The sequence below is a fragment of the Cebus imitator genome, unplaced genomic scaffold, assembly GCF_001604975.1.
Source record: "Cebus imitator isolate Cc_AM_T3 unplaced genomic scaffold, Cebus_imitator-1.0 Scaffold73, whole genome shotgun sequence".
NCBI lineage: Eukaryota > Metazoa > Chordata > Mammalia > Primates > Cebidae > Cebus > Cebus imitator.
The window spans coordinates 3,840,083-3,862,389 of record NW_016107388.1 but is presented as its reverse complement, the minus strand read 5'-3'; the positions used below and the strand labels follow the sequence as shown (position 1 = coordinate 3,862,389).

The 22,307-nt window shown below is 36.4% G+C and overlaps 2 protein-coding genes across 6 annotated transcripts in view; both read left to right on the top strand.

Annotated features, from left to right (window-relative positions):
* The window catches only part of RB1CC1 (RB1 inducible coiled-coil 1), a 107,907-nt gene that overhangs the window by 73,145 nt on the left and 12,455 nt on the right, over positions 1–22,307 (top strand). For 3 of the 5 annotated variants that reach the window (XM_017531775.2, XM_017531776.2, XM_037739704.1), the window contains exons 16-20: positions 9,365–9,530; positions 12,056–12,164; positions 12,264–12,504; positions 20,794–20,848; positions 21,833–21,880. In XM_017531775.2, the coding sequence (XP_017387264.1) occupies positions 9,365–9,530; positions 12,056–12,164; positions 12,264–12,504; positions 20,794–20,848; positions 21,833–21,880 (619 nt within the window). The remainder of the gene's footprint in view (positions 1–9,364; positions 9,531–12,055; positions 12,165–12,263; positions 12,505–20,793; positions 20,849–21,832; positions 21,881–22,307) is intronic. The other 2 variants (XM_017531777.1, XR_001826236.1) reach the window with 2 other exon arrangements.
* Positions 19,510–20,517, top strand: LOC108306696 (60S ribosomal protein L6-like). Its single transcript, XM_037739705.1, has one exon. It carries the CDS (start codon positions 19,619–19,621, stop codon positions 20,411–20,413), a length of 795 nt encoding a protein of 264 aa, XP_037595633.1. The 5' UTR covers positions 19,510–19,618; the 3' UTR covers positions 20,414–20,517.

Genomic DNA, 22,307 nt, shown 5'->3' with positions numbered 1-22,307 from the left:
AAAAATTGATTTATTTGCAGAATTTACTAAATTCTTTAGTAAAGAATTACTTATATTCTCTTTAAATTTAATATGTATATTAAAGACTGTAAAATTTTCTTCTGCATATTGTTTACTAAAGGCTAAATCATAGATCGGAACATGTAGAGTGTTCCTCATTGTTATTTTCTTTCTTTTTTTTTTTTCTTACACATTGCTATAAAGACCTGTCCAACATTGTTATTATTACTGTCTGATGTTACTGCCTTTTGATCACAGAAGATGGTTTTTAGTATTACCTTTAATGAATGAAGGGGGGTTTTGTGACCCAATAAACAGTTTCTAGAGCATATGTCAATTCATTCTATCATTAGTTCTCCAAGTGAATACATATATATATTTTATATTTCAACCTGTCTCTTGCCTTATCACTTTTAAACAATCTCTTCTATTGTCTGCTATGTAATACTCATGTATTGTATTGATATACAGTTAAACTTCCCCTTTTGTTTTGAAAGTAGAAGCTCTTTAGGTATTCTGGGGGGGGGATTAGACGATTTAAGAGAGGAATTAGGATTTGCATGCATGTTTTAAAGCTAGGGTCCACAGGCACTTTCTCACTTAGAGATAAAAGGAAAAAGGAAAAAAAAAAAAAAAAAAACTAGGAGAGAGAAGATTAACAGAGTCACTGCTGAAGACCAGGAGAGCTTGTCAAGGAGAATCAGAGATGGACAGTACTTAAAGCACTAAAAACAGATTATATTCAGACACTATTGCAGTATGGAAAATAGGCCTTATTATAGAACTAGGCTCAATTCTGAAAACAGCATGAACAAGTTGAGATTTATAGCCAAGGAGGGTAAGGGTTAGTGGATGGAAAATTACTTACAGGAAACATGAGGAGTAAGGGGAATTTTGGTTAAATTGATCTAACAGAATCTTACCTTACTGAAGCCAGGCCAGGATGATAAAATACCAAGCGTAGGGACGACAATTTGGTCAGAAATTGATGGAGAGATGCTCTCTAAACTGAGTTAGCAAGACTCTTGCTACAGCTGGGCAGTGTAGGCCCAAGAAGAATAGATGTCAAGGTCAAAGCCTAGAGGGCCTAGAGGAGCCTGACAGAAGTTTAGTTCAGGAGAGCCCTTTTCAAACACTAAGTGAAATATCAGGAAAACAGGCTGAAGCACCCACCAAAGTGGATGGTTTTCCATGGCTCTCTGGGAAGCTGCTACATCAAGAATCTCTTCAAAGACCAGTCTGACTCAATCTGCATCACAAAATGGATAGTTCTTACTTACTTGCCAGGAAGCTACTGTGAAACTGCGTTTGGCTACAACCATCTCTGGAGAATAAGCCTGTGCTGCTTTTCTACCTCCCAAACCTTGCAGATCTTCTCATTGGCAAACTGTAAGCTATACCTTGGATTTTGGGAAATGTAGGATCTCTATTTCAGTGCGTATGGGATGATGAAAGAGGGGCAAGGGCAATGCCTGTGGAATGCTAGACAGTCCAGCACTTTATACCCCATTTAAAACTCAGCAGTCAGACAGATAAATCTTTTTTGCCCATATTGTGCTTCCAAATAAAGACATTTAAAATAGGAAACAGCAGTTGAAGACACCACCACAGAAATTCATTAAAATCTATTGTTTGTCTCCATATCTTCTGGACAGGACACATACTTATGTCGAATTAAGAATATGATAGAAACCTGCCTCCCCTGTGTCATGTGAAGTGAGTGTTTTAGGAGTTTTACTTGGCCTTTTCTACCATAATAGTCCTTGTTTCATTAGTAAGGGAAGCAACATGAGGATTCTGCCAGTTTCTTCTGTGTCTGTTCCAGTAAAGATTCTGGATCTAAGAATGTACGGGTGGGTATCCCAAATCCAAAATGCTCCAAAATCTGAAAACTATTTTGAGCCCTGACATGATGCTTAAAGGAAATGCTCATTGGAACATTTTGGATTTTGAATTTTCACATTTAAGACACTCAGCTGGTAAATACGACGCAAATATTCCAGAATCTGAAATTCAAAACACTTCTGCTCCCAAGCATTTCTGGTAAAGTTATCAGCTTGGTACTGTCTCCAATGCAGGAACCATTGGTCCCAAACTCTGTCACATGAGTATCAATAATCTCCTCTTCCTGGTGGACCACAGTCACTACTACAGTCCTCTCAGAGCCAGTGTTCAGTATGCTCCCAAAAGTCTGGAAAATGACCATAGATCTCTTTGGCATTGTAATTGATAACTGGCTTAGATGTTGGAATTGGGTGAAGATTCTAATTTTATTGATAAGTTAAATCTCTGAATTACAGTTTTAATAGGCCTTTAACTTGTTCATTCTATTAGAGCCTACAGACACCATTGCCACAGTTTTTTCTGGGTCAAACCTTCTGATAACTGCTTTGAATCTGTTGCCTGTGATAGAGCCACATTATGTTTCTGGTGGTTAGGTGCCACTAATTGGCCTCCACCACTCCAGAAGCCTGTCATTCCCATTAAATTCATTGAATTTCAGTGTTCTCATCTCCCTCTGTTGTCCCTTTCCTGCAGAGCACTACTACAGAGCCTTTTAAGCTTTATTTCACAAAGCCCTGGTAAAGAACATATTCTCTGGGCCCTCTGAGGGTGTATGTAATAAATCTCTTCCAGTGTACCTGCCTTCGGATGCCTTCTTGTAGACCAGAAGTCAGCAAACTTGGTTTTTTGTTGTTGTTTTGGTTGCGGGAGAGGGTTGAGACAGAATTTTGCTCTTGTTGCCCAGGCTGGAGCGCAATGGTGGGATCTTGGCTCACCCAACCTGTGTCTCCCTGGTTCAAGCAATTCTGCCTCAGCCTCCCAAGTAGCTGGAATTACAGGCATGCACCACCATGCCTGGCTAATTGTAGTAGAGACAGGGTTTCTCCATGTTGGTCGGGCTGATCTCGAACTATTGACTTCAGATAATCCACTCCTCTCAGCCTCCCAAAGTGCTGTGATTACAGGCATGAGCCACTGTGCCCAGCTAGCAAACTTGTTTTTTAAAGGTCCCGTAGTAAAAATTTTAGCATATGCAGGTCATACACAGACTTAGTCATGTAATGTGTGTTTGTATGCGTGTGTGTGTGTGTGTGTGTGTGTGTGTGTGTGTGTTTTACCATCTTTTAAATATGTGAAAAACATGAACAGTGGTTCTCTAACTTCTGTCACAGTATCTTTTTACGCTCTCAAAAAATTGACTCCAGACTGATTTTGTTTATATGGATTATGTCTGTCAGTATTTCTGTACTAACAATTAATGCTAAGAAATTAAAAGTTAGTCATTTTTAATTAACCTTATTACATGTTAGCCTACATAAGATTTTTTTAATGTAAACTTTTCTAAAATGAAAACTAGGTCGAAGAGTAGCATTGTTGTATATATTTGCAAATCTCTAAGTTTTGATTGAAGTATATGAAAAAAAACTCTAACCTTAATGCTGAATCTAATTGGAAAAAGAAAGGAATATTTAAGTAGCATTTCAGATAACTGGTTATTCTTTGTTACTGAATCAAAATTTAGCAAGAGGTAATTTCTGAATATTAGTTTTATTATGGAATATGAAACTATCAATGGATTTTCTCATAATCTTAACAGTCATTGATACATCTCTCTTGTACTTGAATTTTTACTCCTGCATGATTTTATAGCATCATGAGTTGGTCATTTGGAGAACACTAGTTCGCCGAGTTATGACAATCTTCCCAATGTTAACGTATTTTAGAACTAGCTAATTAATTCAGCATGTGCCTAAAACAGTTGTACAAGTGTTTTTCCATGAAATAAACATTATACTTTGGTAAGCAGCAAAGTGATTTATAAGCACTTCCCATTTGGTCACATAGCATATTAATGATGTGAAGTATCAGGATTTAACAATGTTATTAATTTTTACTATATCAAGAATATTCTAAGAAAAAAACAGCCTCCTCTTTTACCTCCCCACTTTGAGTGCCTTGTGGTGAAAGACAAAATGATTACAAGTAAAATTTGGTGCTAATGTCTTTAATTTGTGTTCAGGTGCCAGCAGTTTTATCATCAATGCCAATGTCAACAAGGTGAAAAAGACAACACCTTAGTGTTACTATGAAAATAGTTCTGAATTCACTTATTCTCTGAATGTGTCTAGTTACCCCCAGCCTTCTGTGGATCACACTTTGGGAATCATTAGCCTAAATAATGGTTGGCAAACTTGCTATAAAGGGCCAGATAGTAGGCTTTGTGGACCAAATTGGCCTCTATACAGACTACCTAACTGTACCATTTTATTTTAGCAAGACTGCAATGAGACAGTATAAATGAATAGTTTGGCTATGTTCCGGTAAGACTTATAAAAAGCGGCAGATTCAATTTACCTGCGCTTGGTCTAAAATATCTCATTTTGCCATCTCATTTTCGTTTAATGTTGGTCATTCTTAGGTCTACTTTCTAGGCAGTCAACTTAGCAAAGTGTTAACAGTTTGAGTCTGGAATCTGTGGTCATTGCATCGGTATAAATCATTTTGGCCTCATTCCACATTGTTTTTTTCTCTTGTAATTCTCATTAGATCCATTCGTATATTTATTTTTCATTTTTCTGCCAAAATATATTAAAGATTCTATAATTGCTTTGCAGTTCCTCCTTTGTTAGATTTTTAACTCTTCAGGGATCTGGGAATTTGAGCGTAGCAATGGGTCTGGAAGTAATTAAATGGTGGAAGAGGTTGTTGAAAATGATCATCTTATTGAGAAAAGGACTACCTCAAGTGAAGGGACACTGATTTCCTCAGACAAGGTAGAAAAGGCTGTTGCTTCTAGGAAGGGAGGTTTGGTGGGATTTGGAGGCACAGCTGAGACATGTCTCAAAGTCTTGTGATCCTTAGTCACTGGTTTTCAAACAACTATAAGTGTCTGCTCTTCTGCCATGTACTGCCCTGGTCTTCCACTGTTCTGTTTTGCACTGGCAGTGTGGTCATTACTGCTTTCAGATCACAGACTTAATCTCAGATTTCCATGTTTTATGGGATTTTTATTTTCCTCTAGAGTCATTTCTATATCTGGATTGAGCTTACAAAACAACCACTTTTAAATATTTCAGGATTAAAGGGGTTAATATTAGATTTAGAGTTTACATGAATGTTGGGAGAACTGGGAGATTGGATAGTAATCTGGTGAAGACCAAGAGATCTATAGTAGAAAGTCATGTGAAGCACCAAAGTTTGTGGCATAGGAAACTGCTACGGGTCTTCGAAGACTTTCACCAGTTGTCTACCAAGACACCAAAAGAGGTAAAAGAGGTAGTGTACTTGGAAATATCCTACGAATCTCAGATTGCCCACGTGTTTGGCTACAACCACCTCCAGAGTCTGTCTCTCTTCAGCATCCCACATCAGATTTGTGTATCTTCCACTGGCAAACTCAAACCTAGAACCTCTGGGGAGGGAATTCCTGGGTAACATCGTCCCTGGCTTCTCTGTCACACAGAGGAAACCTTTGAAGAAGAATGATGCTTATGTAAGGACACGAGTCTGGCACATTTCCCTTTCACCATTTGGTTGTACTTATGCCAGAAGCAACATTGAGAGGCCAGCTGCCAAGGAGAAACATTTGTAAGATACAAATATGGATATTAGCTATGTCTGTAATGTCAAGAGCTCCCACAGTAAGTCAATAAGAAAAAGGTGCACAATCCATTAGAAAAATGGACAGAGGATATGAACAGATCAAAGAAGAAATACAAATGACCGGCATGTCCACTTGGGATTAAGGAAATGCCAAATCAGAATATCTTCTGTTTTAATTTGGAGTTACTAAATAAATAGTTGACATTATTTTTAAAAATGTAAGGAGAAGGAGCTTTTTCCTGTACCTTGGTACAAAGAAATGAGTGCAGAACGTGTGTGTATGTGGTTTGTGTGTGTCAAGAAGTCTGTCTACTACTACACGATCGATGCCCCTGCTTCCAGAAAGTAGTGATGTGAATCTGAGTGAGTATGGGTGGGAGCATTTTAATTTCATAAAAGAGATTTTTTTTTAAAAGTAGACTAATTGTTTACTGCGCCCTATTTCAGTTTAGTCAGTGTGAAGAGTTCAAGCATCATTAGCTGGGCATGGTGGCATGTGCCTATAGTCCCATGCAGGGAGGCTGAGGCCAGAGAATGTCTTGAACCCGGGAGGCAGAGGTTGCAGTAAGCCAAGATTGCACGACTGCACTCCAGCCTGGTGACAGAGTGAGACTCCGTCTGAAAAAAAAAAAGAAAAGAAAAGAAAAAGTTCAAGCATCAAGACAATCCAGTTTATGTTCAGTGTAAATTTTCTAGTTGCTAGAAATACTTGGGTATAATAACACAGTCCTTTGCTAGAACTGATATTTTAATGGTGGGAAGAACTGTCAACCTTTAGAGATGCTTGCTTTCAAGCTTCCGTGGTGTTAAAGTTCCCAGCTGATAACAAATGTATCTGCTTCCTTGAGTTTTAACATCCGGAACTCTTTAAGGTATTCAGGTATGCAAAGACAGGATTATGCAAGTTTCTTTTAGTGGGACAACCGAAATATTTTAGATTTCTATGGTAGTGTTGTTAGATTAAATATAGTCATTTCGTCTTCTCTAGTTTCATTTTATGTGATTTTGCTCTTTATGGTTTCATTTACCCCATGGTTCTAAAGTATTAAATAAACAATTTCTGAGTTTTAAATTGGACACCATTTGAGTAGCATGATAAAATCTCACTCTATCCCTCCAGGACTTGAATCCTCCATTTGTCCAGTGTATCCACGCTGTAGGCACTCTCCACACGTCAGTCACTTGGTAGCCATCTGGGATATCAGTATCGTGGTGCTTATGTTCAAGTAACCTTTGCTTAATGGCTCCAAAGCACAAGAGTAATGGTGCTGACAATTTGGATATGCCAGAAAGAAGCCTCAAAGTGTTTCCTTTAAGTGAAAAGATGAAAGTTCTTGATTTAATAAGAAAACAAAAGTGCTGAGGTTGTGAAGATCTACAGTAAGACCCAATCTGTGAAGCTGTGCAGAAGTCAGTTCATTCTCTCTTTGCTGTCACACCTCAAACTGCAAAAGTTATGACCACAGTGCATATATTGGAAAATATATGGGGTTTGCTACTGTCTTGGTTTTAGGCATCCACTGGGGTTCTTGGAACATATTCCCTGTGGATAAAAGGGGTCTACTATATTTATCTAACTAAATTGTGATATGCTGGAACCTCTTCTTCATGACCTCCTTCCCCCTCTATGCAGCTTCTTGCTCACCAGAGAAAGCTAGGCAGTGATGCTAGTTAAAAAACAAAACCTATTTTAGCTGTTAGCCTTTCATTACTATGGTTAATTCTCCTGATAGCAGGGCCATTTCAGATCCTAGGGTAGTATAAAGTAAAAGTTGGTAGTTACTTGGAACATTTTCTGATGGCAGCTTCAAACTATATGGCGTAAATCTACTTTTGGCCTGATTGATACAGCCACAAAAAAACTTTTCAGTACAGGATAATGATTATTATTCATGTCATAATATGTCCATTCTTTGCTTTTATTGTCAAAAGTCTTTTACCTTACGAGTCAGTAAATGATATACCCTATGCTAATCATGTAATGCTGATTTTGGATTTGGGGATGATAGCATGTTTAGAGCATGTCCATGGTGTCTATATCTGTTTGTGTACCTGGAACTATTTCCTCTGGTCTGTGTATCATCTCAGCACAGCACTGACGCAGAAACGGAGTACCCCAGGCAATACAAAGATGCAGGACACCTAGAAATGACAATTACTGCGTGTCTGCATGGCCTCCCCTCCCTCACTCGTACAATTTCAACCACATTTTTTCACTCTCTAATATGATTCTAGGATCTTTTATCATGTTGAAGGTTCTCCTTCAGAGAGAGTTGTGCCCATTTCTTACAAATATTCTTTCTCACAATCATCTTTTCAAAACCTAGGTTCACACCATATTACGACCAAACCTTTCAATGATTTTATATGGTATTTGGCAATAAAATTTACCTTTACTGTTAACTATCTGTCCTCCAATTCAACCTCAGTCCTCTCTTGATTCCCTCCTTAAAACCTGGCCTTGTTTTTTATTCCTAAAAATTTCCGCTTACCTTAGAACTGTGGAGATTTCTTTGAAGAAGACTTTGGCCAAACAGGATTATTTGTAAGCCTTGTCTATGCCTGTTTTCATCCCAAGGACTTCATTGTTAGTAGTCTGAGTCCCTTTTTTATAAGTCCTTTATTTTTCCTCAGTAAGACTTCCATTTATGTAATATGTCAGTTTTCCAGCCATGGAGTAGTTTAAACTTGCAATGTCCCTCTTCTTCAGACCTAAAAGAGAACTACTTTAGAAGTAAATCCTTCACCTTGCTTCTTACTTAATTGTATTATGGAATAGGGGATTCCTTTTCCACCCTTTCTGGGAACTAAGCAAGGAGCCTCAGACTTTGATAGAGGTATAATGTTTTGTTTTTTGTTTTTTGTTTTTTTCATTGAGACGAAGTCTCGCTCTGTCGCCCAGCCTGGAGTGCAGTGGTGCGATATCAGCTCACTGCAGCCCCTGCCTCCTGGGTTCAAGCAGTTCTCCTGCCTCAGCCTCCCAAGTAGCTGGGATTACAGGCACCTGCCACCTTGCCCGGCTAATTTTTGTATTTTAGTAGAGATGGAGTTTTACCATGTTGGCCAGGCTGGTCTTGAACTCCTGACCTTGTGATCCACCCACCTCAGCCTCCAAAAGTGCTGGGGTTACAGGCATGATTCACTTTACCCGACCAAGATACTATGTTTCAAACTGCATATTCTGTGTTTGGCTGTTTAAAGCTATCCCTTTGGAGGAAAGTTTATCTGAGCAGCAAGTTTGATTTATTAGATTTTTATTGGTAAATTTGGAATAATGACTAAAAGAATCCCAATTTTTTTTAATGATTATTGGCATAAATAGTATATTCCTATCATAGTTAGATTAGAAAATTACATAGGATACATGTAGAGTGAACATTTTAAATACATGCCCACGTTGATTGCAAAACACACCTTGATTTCACAAACATTAAAGTATCATTTCAAAACAAATAGATGTACGTTTAAACCAGTAAATTGACCTAGTAATCAAGGTAGTTTTTAATAATAGCAGCCTCTAGAGGTTTAGCAGCGTATTTTAATAATAACCGATAAAATCGGTAAACCTTGTTAGTGTCTGAGCATCTAATCTGTATTAAACTTTTATTTCCCTTTTTATATCAGAGATAGGGTTCACACAAATATCTGTCACACAACATTATTAGGTTTAAAGAAGATAAATTTCTTAAATATGATATTTGGTATATTTGTGGGTCTGTAATTTTTTAAAAATTTAATGCTATAATTAATTTGTAAGCCCTGCCATTGACTCCACCAGAGAAGATTCTTCAAGCTTGGTTGCTGAACTTCAAGAAAAGCTTCAGGAAGAAAAAGCTAAGTTTCTAGAACAACTTGAAGAGCAAGAAAAAAGAAAAAATGAAGAAATGCAAAATGTTCGAACATCCTTGATTGCAGAACAACAGGTGTGTACCTCTTTTCCCATTTGTTTGAGAACTAGAGGTAGACATAATTTCTTTATGTAGCTGAGAGTTTCTTATATCTTAAATGTGATTTTCCTTACATTAATCCTGTTAATAAATTTTTTAATGACAAAAGCATGTATTTTTAAGAATTGATTTTTTAGTTTCTTTACTCATCTGGTAAAGGGTATTTTTCATGTTAATATGTCACATGACAATATCAGGTGCTTCAAAATGAAATAGTCTTAGATTAGAAGTGAGGAAATGTGAATCCTGTTCCTGGTTTCTTCACCACCTGTGTGATCTTGGGTAGATCATTTAACATCTTCAGAACTGAGATTAGTTTTCTATGAAATGATTTTTTGTTTGTTTAAAACAATGATTTTACTATTTTTTTCTCTAAGCTTCAAATTCTCTAAATTCTGTCATCCTAAATTACATTCAGAGCAACGTAAATATCTCACACTTTGTGTAATTCTTATCCTTCTGATAGGCTGGTGGTAGATTAAGATGGAATGTTGTTGAATTTTACTAATGTACTTTGTTGCTGGTCAATAGTAAGAAGTAGTGCTTGTGAAGTATGTTGGGGCTAGATCAAGGACCACATGCCTTACTAAAGAGCTTGTACTGTACCTAAAGTACTGGACAACAACTAAATGCAATGGCATAATTAGAATTCTACGTAATGAAGATCACCCACTGGAACATGGAGAAGGATTGGAGGACTGCAAAGTAGTCAGCTGGAAGAGCAACTGGGTAGCCACTGGTAGAATTCAGGCCAGGGATAATACTGCATTTTAAGGGATACATTTTTGAAAGTGCATTTTAGTGCACATGTAATACTATGTGACATTTTTCTTTTTCCTAAAATGTTATGATTAATTAGTGTCTTTGTAGAATTTGAAAAAATGTAAATCAGAGAATGGAAAGAAAATAAAGTGTAGTTCAAACCTCATAACAATTTTAGATTTTTAAGGCCTCGGGAAAGAAGAGCCTAGGAAAAGTAAATAAGAAAGAGCAGCCAGAAAAGAAGTAAGTGGCTTAGGGGAAGCCAGGGAAAGTTAAGTGTTCAGGAAAGAAAAATAGCCAAGTTTTAAATCAGAATTAACAATGAAGAGGTCATTAGTGACATCTCTCTCTTTAAGAATCTGGATTTATAGATTCTTCTGTATGATTCATTCTGCATATTGATCTCTTTATCTCTGTTGTATTGCGTTGTCTATGTGCTCTTTTATAAGCATGTACAATTTTAGATTTCTAAAATTAAGGAATGGATTAACTGATTGAAACCAAAAGTGTAGTACTGACAGCTATCTAGTTCTTCATGTTTTAATTTCTCTTTTAATATTTATAAAATTAGAGCGAGAGAGATGACTTCTAAGGTACCTTCCAATTTTCCATGGTGTGTATGTTAAGTTGTAGTTAATTTAAGGTGATTTGTACCTAGCTCTAAGTCTCCCTATTGCCTGCATTGTTAGCATTATTCATTTATCCAGGGACCATAGAGCTCTTAAAATTTTGGAATTAGAAATGCTGGGTAGATGAGAAGAGTCAATTTAGATCATTTTATCATTTATCTATTGCTTTTACATTTCAAGAAATCTTATAAGTAAAATTTATTTTTTAATTTTTATTTTTATTTATTTTTTTTTTTTTTCGCTTCTTAGAGGCAGCGTCTCACTCTGTCATTCATGTTGGAATTTAGTGGTGCAATTGTGGCTGACTATAACCTGGATCTCGTGGGCTCAAGCAGTCCTCCCATCTTAGCCTCCCAAATAGCTGGCACTACAGGCATGTACCATTATGCCCAGCTCATTTTTAAATTTTTTGTAGACACTCGATTTTGCTATGTTGCTCAGACTGGTCTCAAGCAGTCCTCCCACCTTGGTCTCCCAAAGTGCTGAGATTACAGGCATGAGCCACCAAGTCTGGCCTAAGCAAAATTTTTTAAACAAATTCCTTCATCTTTATTAAAGAAACTACAGTTAAAATTGCCAGATTGTCTCGTGAGATCCATGCAGACAATCAGATATATGGGCTTCATATTAAGAGTTTATAGAAGTGGAGGAGTAACAAGTCTAGCCAATATAAATCAGCATTCCAGTGACCATTGCAGGTATCCAAATAACAGAAATAAGGAAGATAGAGTCATATCTAAAATGTTACTTTGGTAATCAAATGCTAAAGACAAAAGGAAGGTTTCAGAGGCAGGATGATTATTCAAGGAAAAAAATTAAATATCTGACAGCACTCTAAGTTACTGATTCTTCAAAATTTCAAAATCTCTGACAGTAAATATATGGACAATAATAAGAAAATAGAATTTGCTTTCAGTATACTTAAATTGGAACCAAGTATCTTTGCCACAGTATGTTGCATTTCATTTTTAAAACATTCATGAATCACACTCTATCTAACCTTCATATACAAACCCACCACAGAAAAGGATATTTGCAAGTTTATTTTCTAAGTCCTAGCTGCTGGGTACATGCAGATAAATTTAAATAATTATTATTCTCTTGTTCCAGACCAATTTTAACACTGTTTTAACAAGAGAGAAAATGAGAAAAGAAAACATAATAAATGATCTTAGTGATAAATTGAAAAGTACAATGCAGCAACAAGAACGAGATAAAGGTTCGTACTATTTTGTAATGCTTTTTAATTGAAAAAATATATTCATGCTAAAATTTTTTTTAATTACACAATACTTTTTTCATGTTGGGGGTCTTTCAGATTTGATAGAGTCACTTTCTGAAGATCGAGCTCGTTTGCTTGAAGAAAAGAAAAAGCTTGAAGAAGAAGTCAGTAAGTTGCGTAGTAGCAGTTTTGTTCCTTCACCATATGTAGCTGCAGCCCCAGAACTTTATGGAGCTTGTGCACCTGAACTCCCAGGTGAATCAGATAGATCCGCTCTGGAAACAGCAGATGAAGGAAGAGTGGATTCAGCAATGGAAACAAGCATGATGTCTGTACAGTAAGTATGGCTGTTTTCAACTATTATTTAAGACTTTTAAAGCACTAGTGAAATTCCATAAGTTATAAAGCTCTGAAAAGAGAAAATATTTTTAGCTGTTGACAGCCAGTAATGGACAACCAGTACTGGTTGTTTACAGGCTGTATATCTGAAAGTTGTGCTATTTTAATTCCTTAAACTGTACATGTGAGAAAACATTACTGAATGAGTTATTTTGGGATACTTTTGTATTATACATAATATGTGGACCAGAATTATCCTATACTGCCAAGATAAAGATCATGGCAGTAGTGTTGAGCCATTCTTATTTACAAGGAATGTTGACATTTTGGGATCCATTACCTGTAAAGGGGTAATTGTAGTAATGAATATATTCATTTTGGTGAGGAAAGGCACGGCAGTTTTATTATTATTTGTTTATTCATATATAGCAAATGTTTACAGAATTACATTGAAATCTTGGCAGAGCTTACTGGAATTTAGAACTTTCTTCAACAGTTCTTCATTGAATATAATGTAAGACTACTAAAATTGTGCTTACAATTAGTGTCTGTGGGAGAGACAGAACTGGGACAAGAAAGTGCCCCTTTCCAAAGGACCTTGCAAGTAGAGTTTGCATTTCCAGCTGCACCTCTGGGATTTCAGATACGGGAACTGAGATTCCAAGGGCAGAAAGTCCAGATCATTATGCCACACAAATAATTATGCCCAGTGGCAAAAATAAAATAGAACTTCACCCCCATATGAGATAGAAGAGTAGAGCAAAGTAATTTGAACAAGGGGTTACGAAAAGATATCGTAGAGTATCAATATAGTCTCCATGCTCGAACAGATCCAGGTTCAAGTCCTGAGTCTGACACCTGCTTGGGAATTTGAGCAAGTTATCCATCTTCCCTTATTTTTTCCATCTACAAGATAACAGTTACGATACACCAGCAGGGTTGCTTTGGGCATTAAATTTAATGAGCTCCTGTGAGACGGTCTAGTACATAGTAAGAAACCAGTAAGTACAGTGTCCTTCATACCCCACCTCCTGCCCACTAAGAAGAAAGCAGTCAATTGCATCTTCATTTAAGCCCATTATCTGCCTGACCTTAGAGAAACTTCAGCACGGGATTTTTTTTTTTTTTTCTGTTTTTTGTTTTTTTTTTTTGTTTGTTTGTTTGTTTGTTTTTTATAAAATTATTTAGGTTTCTGTCTTTCTGGTTCAAAGGAAAGTAAAAGAAATTGATTACCTTTAGACTTGGAAGGATATAGGCTTAAGAATGTATATTAAAAATAAAATAGAACAAAAAAATGTAATTCAAAAACCAAGATATAAACAAATAAAACATGGTTATTTAGAAAACCTAAATGACAGAAAAGTATGTCCAGACATGTGTGAAAAAAAGTGAACCACCTTATTAAAACCTCTCAGAAAAAAATACATCCAACTGCATTCTACGTATGAGAGGTACCTGGAGCCAAATGATATAGAAAGTTTACTATAATGTGATTCAGAAAGATACAGAAGGAAAAAATATAAAAGCAATTCAAAGCAAAAGGCTTTAAAAAGCTAGCGGAATTTAGGCTTTTTGATTAACACATAAATTATACGTATTTATGGTTTACATTGTGATGTAGTTACATGTATACATTATATAATCAAATCAGAGTAATATATCACCTCAAACATTTATTATTTCTTTATGGTGAGAACATTCAAAATGTTCTTTTCTAGCTGTTTTGAGATACTACAGTACATTACTGGACACCAAAACTTACTCTTCCTATCTAGCTGTGGCTTTATACGTGTTGACCAGCCTCTCATCTTCTGTCCTCTGTACTCTCCCAGCCTCTGGTAACCACTGTTCTGCTCTGTACTTCCATGAGAGCAGCTTTTTAAGATTCTGCATATGAGGGAGATCATACGTAGGTTTTGTTATAAATATGAAAATTAAGTTATTCAGAGCTAAAGTAACAAAAACGGAGAGATATAATCAAAGTGTGGTACTCTGAGAGAACTGTATAGCCTCAAGTACCTTTAGTTTTTAAATGAATTAATAAAAGCAGATGAGCCACAATAAAATAAATTTGTTTAGTAGATACTGAAATAAATATAAGGTACAAATAAATATGTATAATGAAAAGAGGGGCATAACCTCAGGTATAGTTTTAAAAATTAGAGAACATGATATAAGTTAATCTCACCTGTGAATTATAAATACAAGGAATCTTAAAGACAGTTTTAGCTTATCAAATGCCATGTGGTGTTATGATGATACAGTCATCATGACCCAGTGGATTACTTCAGGAATGCCAGAGGAATAACTATAGTAGAATATGTTACCATATTCACTCGATTATTTGAGACGATTTATAGAATCATCTCAGTAGTAGCTGAAATGATAATTGATACAATACAGTGCCCATTTATTTAATAGGTTTAACCAAAAAATTCTTAGCAGACTAGGAGTAGATGAGAACTTTCTGTTTATTTGCAAGTATATTTGAGAGGCATAGCAAGCATTATATTTCATACTGAAACATTTAGAGCCAGGCGCAGTGGCGCATGCCTGTAGTCCCAGCCACTCGGGAGGCTGAGGTGGGAGGATCGCTTGAGCCCAGGAGTTGTGGGCTGCAGTGCGCTATGCTGATCCAATGTCCATACTAAGTTCGGCATCAATATGGTGACCTTCCAGGAGCGGGGGACCACCAGGTTGCCTAAGGAGAGGAGAACCAGCCCAGGTCGGAAACGGAGTAGGTCAAAACTCCCGTGCTGATCAGCAGTGGGATCGCGCCTGTGAATAGCCACTGCACTCCAGCCTGGGCCACATAGTGAGACCCTGTCTCTTTAAAAAAAAAAAAAAAGAAAGAAAGAAACATTTAGAAGTATTTTCCATAAATTCAGGAAGAACATAAAAATGCGAGCTGTTACCATTGCCATTCAGCAAGACAAGTAAAATTTGGAAACACTTAACTGTCATCATTTTCAGACAATATCCTTTACAAACCACAAAGACATAAAGAAATATTAGAATTAACAGGGTACATCAGTGTAGGTCATAGATATATCCAAAGAGGAGTAGTTTGCATATTTATCAACAAAAGCTGATGTGAATATGTGTAAAAGATCCCAATAAAAATTTTAAGAAATAATTTATTTGTAATAAATTTAACAAAAATATATAAGACTATGGAGAAAACTAAAACTTTATGAATGGCCTGAAAGCTATATGTGGAAAGATGGATGGAAATGGAGTATTATGAAGATATTCTTTTTCTCCTCAGATGTATTCAGTGCTTTAATCTATTATTCAACTAAAATTCTAATATGTTAGGTAAAAAGTGATGTTTTCTGCTAAAATTTATATTTTAAAAATGTATAAAAATAATTGATAGCATTTCTGAATAAAGATCAGGGAGTAGAGATTTCTCCTGCTATGTGTTAAGATATAGTGTTAAACTAGATAGATAATATTTAATTCAGTACATTATTGGTATAGCCACAGACAAATAGATTAATAGAATTAGTAATCTTGAAACAAACCAATGGATATATGTAGAAATCTACATGTGACATTTTAAATCAGTTTGATAAAGAGTGGACTCCTCAGAATGGGACATTAAAGTCATTGGTTATCTGTTGTTGGGAGGTGAGCCATATTTTACATTGTATATAAAAACAAATGATAGATGTAGTAAAGACTAAATTTGTTTTGAACTTACAGAGTTTCTTAAAAGACTACTCTGAAATCAGAGTAGGAGAGCACTTGGAAAATAATCAATATTACATTGAAATTTAAAACCTTAGTACAACAGAAAACACTATAAACAGCAGAAGTCTGGTGGTTAATATTTTTAATAAATAAAAGATAAAAGATAAAAACTTTTAAATAATGCAATTTTTTTTTTAGACAGTTTCACTCTTGTTGACCATGCTGGAGTGCAATGTTGCAATCTTGGCTCACCCCACCTTTGTCTCCCAGGTTTAAGCGATTCTCCTGCCTCAGCTTCCAAAGTAGCTGAGATTACAGTCATGTGCCACAAGGCCCGGCTAATTTTGTGATTTTAGTAGAGACGGGGTTTCTCCATGTTGGTCAGGCTGGTCTTGAACTCCTGACCTAGGTGATCCCCCCACCTCGGCCTTCCAAAGTGCTGAGATTACAGGCTCAGCCAATGGCAATTTTTTTTTATAGTCTCTTTTAAAAAGTAGTAGAGAACTCTTCCCAACTTATCCTCTGAGACCAATATTATATACTAATACCAAATCAGACAAATATATCACAAGAAAAAATACATGTTTTATAACTATTTATACAAATATTGTCAAGAAAATATTAATAGATCCAGTCTGGCAGAATACAAAAGGAATTTCAGTTGGCTTTATTTCAGAAATGTAAGGTTGGTTGAACATCTAAAATCAGTATATGTAATATACTGTATCGGTAGAATGAAAGGACAGAAAAACACATGATTATCTCAATAGATGAAGGAAAAGCATTTGACCAAACCCAACAGCCTTTCATCATAAAAACACTCAACAAACTAGGAATTGACTTCCTCAACCTGTTAAAAGGCATCTGTGAGAACCCACAATTAACATCATACTCAGTGGTGTAAGACTGAATGCTTGGCCGGGCGCGGTGGCTCACACTTATAATCCCAGCACTTTGGGAGGCCGAGGTGGGTGGATCACCAGAAGTCAGGAGTTCAAGACCAGCCCGGCCAACATAGTGAAACCCCGTTTCTACTAAAAGTAAAAAAATTAGCTGGGCATGCTGTCATCTGCCTGTAATCTCAGCTACTTGGGAGGCTGAGCCAGGAGAATCACTTGAACCCAGAGGCAGAGGTTGTAGTGAGCCGAGATTGTGTGACTGCACTCCATCCTCAGTGACAGAACAAGACTCTGTCTCAAAAAAAAAAAAAAGAAAGAAAGAAGTGCATCTAGGTTGGTAAGGAAGATATAAAACTATTTGCATATATAGCCTGATCTGTTATTTAGCAAATCCTAAGGATTCCTCTAAAAAACTATTGTAAGTAATAAACTAGTTCAATAATGTTGCAGGATACAGGCTCAATGAGCAAAAATCAGTTGGAGCCGGCTGTGGTGGTGCACACCTGTGGTCCCAGCTACTCAGGAGGCTTTGGCTGGGCACAGTGGCTCATCCTGTAATCCCAATACTTTGGGAGGCCAAGGTGGGTGGATCACCAGAAGTCAGGAGTTCAAGACCAGCCCGGCCAACATAGTGAAACCCCGTTTCTACTAAAAGTAAAAAAATTAGCTGGGCATGCTGTCATCTGCCTGTAATCTCAGCTACTTGGGAGGCTGAGCCAGGAGAATCACTTGAACCCAGAGGCAGAGGTTGTAGTGAGCCGAGATTGTGTGACTGCACTCCATCCTCAGTGACAGAACAAGACTCTGTCTCAAAAAAAAAAAAAGAAAGAAAGAAGTGCATCTAGGTTGGTAAGGAAGATATAAAACTATTTGCATATATAGCCTGATCTGTTATTTAGCAAATCCTAAGGATTCCTCTAAAAAACTATTGTAAGTAATAAACTAGTTCAATAATGTTGCAGGATACAGGCTCAATGAGCAAAAATCAGTTGGAGCCGGCTGTGGTGGTGCACACCTGTGGTCCCAGCTACTCAGGAGATTGAGGCAGCAGGATTCCTTGAGCCTAGGAGTTTGTGAACAGGGACAACGTAACAAGACCCTCTCTCTTAAAAAAAAAAAAATGTCATTCTTTCTACTAGCAGTGAATCATTCAAAAATGAGATATAAAAGACAATTTCTTTTATGATGGCATCAAAAAGATAAAAATACTTAGGAAATAGATTTAACATAAGAAGTTCAAGACTTGTACAAATTACAAAACTTTGTGGGAAAAAAAGAAGATAGAAAAGCATCCTGTGTTTGCTGACTAGAAGACTTAATCTCCTTGAGATGGCAGGCCTCCCTAGATTTATCTTCCAATTCAGCATAATTCTTTTTTTTTATTTTTTTGAGACGGATTTTTGTTCTTGTTACCCAGGCTGGAGGCAATGGCGCGATCCCGGCTCACCGCAACCTCTGCCTCCTGGGTTCAGACAATTCTCCTGCCTCAGCCTCCTGAGTAGCTGAGATTACAGGCATGCGCCACCATGCCCAGATGATTTTTTGTATTTTTAGTAGAGATGGGGTTTCACCATGTTGACCAGGATGGTTTCGATTTCTTGACCTTGTGATCCACCCGCCTCGGCCTCCCAAAGTGCTGGGATTACAGGCATGAGCCGCCGCGCCCGGCCCCAATTCAGCATAATTCTTATCATAATCTGAACTGTGATTTTTGCAGAAAAGGCCAGGCAGATCCTAAATTCATACGGAATTGCAAGAGTCCCAAAATAGCCAAAGCAATCTTGAAAAATAACAAAGTCTCACACTGTTTGACTTTTAAAATTTGTAAGTGAGGGTAATAAGATACTGTAGTGCTAGTCTGACATATATATCAATGGAATGGCATTGAGAGTCCAAAATAAGCCATTGCATTCATGTCAGTTGAACCCTTGCATTATGGTCAAGGGTGCTGAAACAATTCCATGAAGGAAATCCAGCAGATGGTACAGGGTTAGCATAGCTGGATATCCCGATGCAAAAAGATGAAGTTGGACCCTTTCTTCACATATGCACAGGTTGACTTAAAACAGACCATAGATTTAAGTGTAAAAGCTAAAATTATAAAACTCTTATAGAAGTCAATCTTTATGATTTTATATTAGGCAAAGCCTCTTCCTAAAGAATTAACATGTTGAAGAAGACAGAATACCTGCCTTGCATCAAGTTGCTTAAAATATAATTGGGGGATTATACCTATAGATGAATTTTAAAACCTAAATAATATTTGTTTTTCTCTTTTCTAATTTTATAGCATTTTTTTTTCTAATTAGTTTTTGGATGTTTTAGTGTAATGGGCAAATTCACACCTGGCGTAGTAACTAGTGAGTACATAGCATCCGCTTAGTAAATCTACTGAAGTCTTTAGGCACTCAAGAACTACAACTTTATCAGTAACATGGATTCATTCACATAAAGGGAGAAGAGTGGTTCTTAATTCCTGAGAAAAATAAGAAATTTAGCCCTTTCCCATCTTGCAAGATGGCGGGTGAAAAAGTTGAGAAGCCGGATACTAAAGATAAGAAACCTGAAGCCAAGAAGGCTGATGCTGGTAGCAAAGTGAAAAAGGGTAACCTCAAGGCTAAAAAGCCCAAGAAGGGGAAACCCCATTGCAGCCGCAATCCTGTTCTTGGAGGAATTGGCAGGTATTCCCAATCTGCCATGTATTCCAGAAAGGCCATGTACAAGAGGAAGTACTCAGCGGCTAAATCCAAGGTTGAAAAGAAAAAGAAGGAGAAGGTTCTTGCAACTGTTACAAAACCAGTTGGTGGTGACAAAAACGGTGGTACCCGGGTGGTTAAACTTCGCAAAATGCCTAGATATTATCCTACTGAAGATGTGCCTCGAAAGCTGTTGAGCCACGGCAAAAAACCCTTCAGTCAGCACGTGAGAAAACTGCGAGCCAGCATCACCCCCGGGACCATTCTGATCATCCTCACTGGACGCCACAGGGGCAAAAGGGTGGTTTTCCTGAAGCAGCTGGCTAGTGGCTTATTACTTGTGACTGGACCTCTGGTCCTCAGTCGAGTTCCTCTGCGAAGAACGCACAAGAAATTTGTCATTGCCACCTCAGCCAAAATTGATATCAGCAATGTAAAAATCCCAAAACATCTTACTGATGCTTACTTCAAGAAGAAGAAGCTGCGAAAGCCCAGACACCAGGAAGGTGAGATCTTCGACACAGAAAAAGAGAAATACGAGATTACAGAGCAGCGCAAGACTGATCAGAAAGCTGTGGACTCACAAATTTTACCAAAAATCAAAGCTATTCCTTAGCTCCAGGGCTACCTGCGATGTGTGTTTGCCCTGACAAATGGAATTTATCCTCACAAATTGGTATTTTAAATATCCTGATGATCTAATTAAATAACTGATTACCTTTAAAAAAAAAAATTTAAAGATATCTCTAGTTAAATGCATACACAAAATTTTACTTATTAAATTATTTCAAAAGGTTTATAGATATAGGTCTACAGAGAATATGCAACATTGAAATTACATGCTAACTGAAATAAGCTACCTTTGAAAATTTACGAAAACCCTTAAATTATTAAAGTGACCTCTATTAATATTTAAATTTCCAAAATCTTATTGAAGAATGAATGTAAAGGTTAGAATTTTGAAAGACTGAAACTAAATTATTCTTTCACTTTTAGAGAAAATATTCATATGTTGTCTGAGGAAAAACAGCGGATAATGCTGTTAGAACGAGTAAGTAAATTCTCTTCTCGAAGTACCATGTTAAATATGTTCACTTTTAGATACAGTTAAAGAAACTTCATTCTGGAAACATACAATAGACTATTTGTGTTTATCAGTTAAATCTTTTTATGATTAACTTTGTGGTCATTGTTTTGGGAAGTCTTGTCATTTATGATCTTAGTAGCTAAACAGTTGGCAGTATTTCAGCCCCTCCCATTTTTTGTAATTTCCCAATGAGTGAAGTCTGTATGAGAGGAAAAAGTTGGTAGTTTTCATTAAATAAATATGTAAATAATAATTTTATCTAATAGTTAAGAATTCAGCAAAATGACATAAACAACAGTTTTAAACGTCTATTTTAAAAAGTATTATATACTTATTAGAAATGTCAAAAACAAAAATAAGTAATGAAGAGAGTTTTGTTTTTAATAAAGATTAATTGAAATGGACAAGAAAAAATTGACAATAAAGGGGTTCCCTTTATGAAGGGTACTATAAGATCAATTGGTACACATTTGGCAGTAATTCATAGATTACTTTTCATTCTTTATGCCTATAAGATTTCCAGCAATGTCATTTTTTTCTTTATAAGCATAATTGTCTGATAAAAATCCAAATTCAGAATTGTACAACTTTATTTGAACTATAGCATGTGTACTGTTATTAAAGGATTATGTGATTTTCTACCTCACAATAACCTGAGCTGTATAGAGCTCAGATTTTGCTACATATTTATATATTCCAATGGTGTTTCTAATACATATTAATGTTTGACAGTCCTTGGTAAATGTATCTAAAATTGCTCTGGTTCTCATTTAAGCCGGTAGATAATGAAAACAGTTGGAAAGGAGTCATAGAAAATAATATGCCTATCAAATTTTCATATTAGAACGGAACATTTTTGACTGATGATAAGAACTTTTTAACTATCATTGTTTAGATTTATTTGAGTAGGTAGAAGAGTAAACCATAGGTCTCTCTTTCCACCTGCAGACATTGCAACTGAAGGAAGAAGAAAATAAACGGTTAAATCAAAGACTGGTAAGATTTTTCTTCTTGGTAAATTTGTCTTAACATTTTTAAATGATTTGCATTATATTTCATTATGAAGATATTCCATCAGAGGATGTGTGCTGTGACTGATTTATCTATAGTAGGTTTGTTGACCTGTGTTGGTCATTGAATCCTATTGATTTTCAGAATGCTGAAGTCAGGCCAGAAATATCACCTAACTGTAGAGGGGGACTTTTTCTTTGTGTGAAATTAAATAATGTCTTGCCGAGACTTAATACTATAGATCTGACCAGTTGAAGCACCTAAGATTCTTTTTAAAAGAATCATGAAAATCAATTTTGAGCTATGCTTCATAAGCATTTTGAAGATTAATATGTTTACTCACAAGTGTGCGTAATTTTAATACGTTATTATCTTTTCATGAATTTTTTTTTTTTTTTTTTTTTTTTTTTTT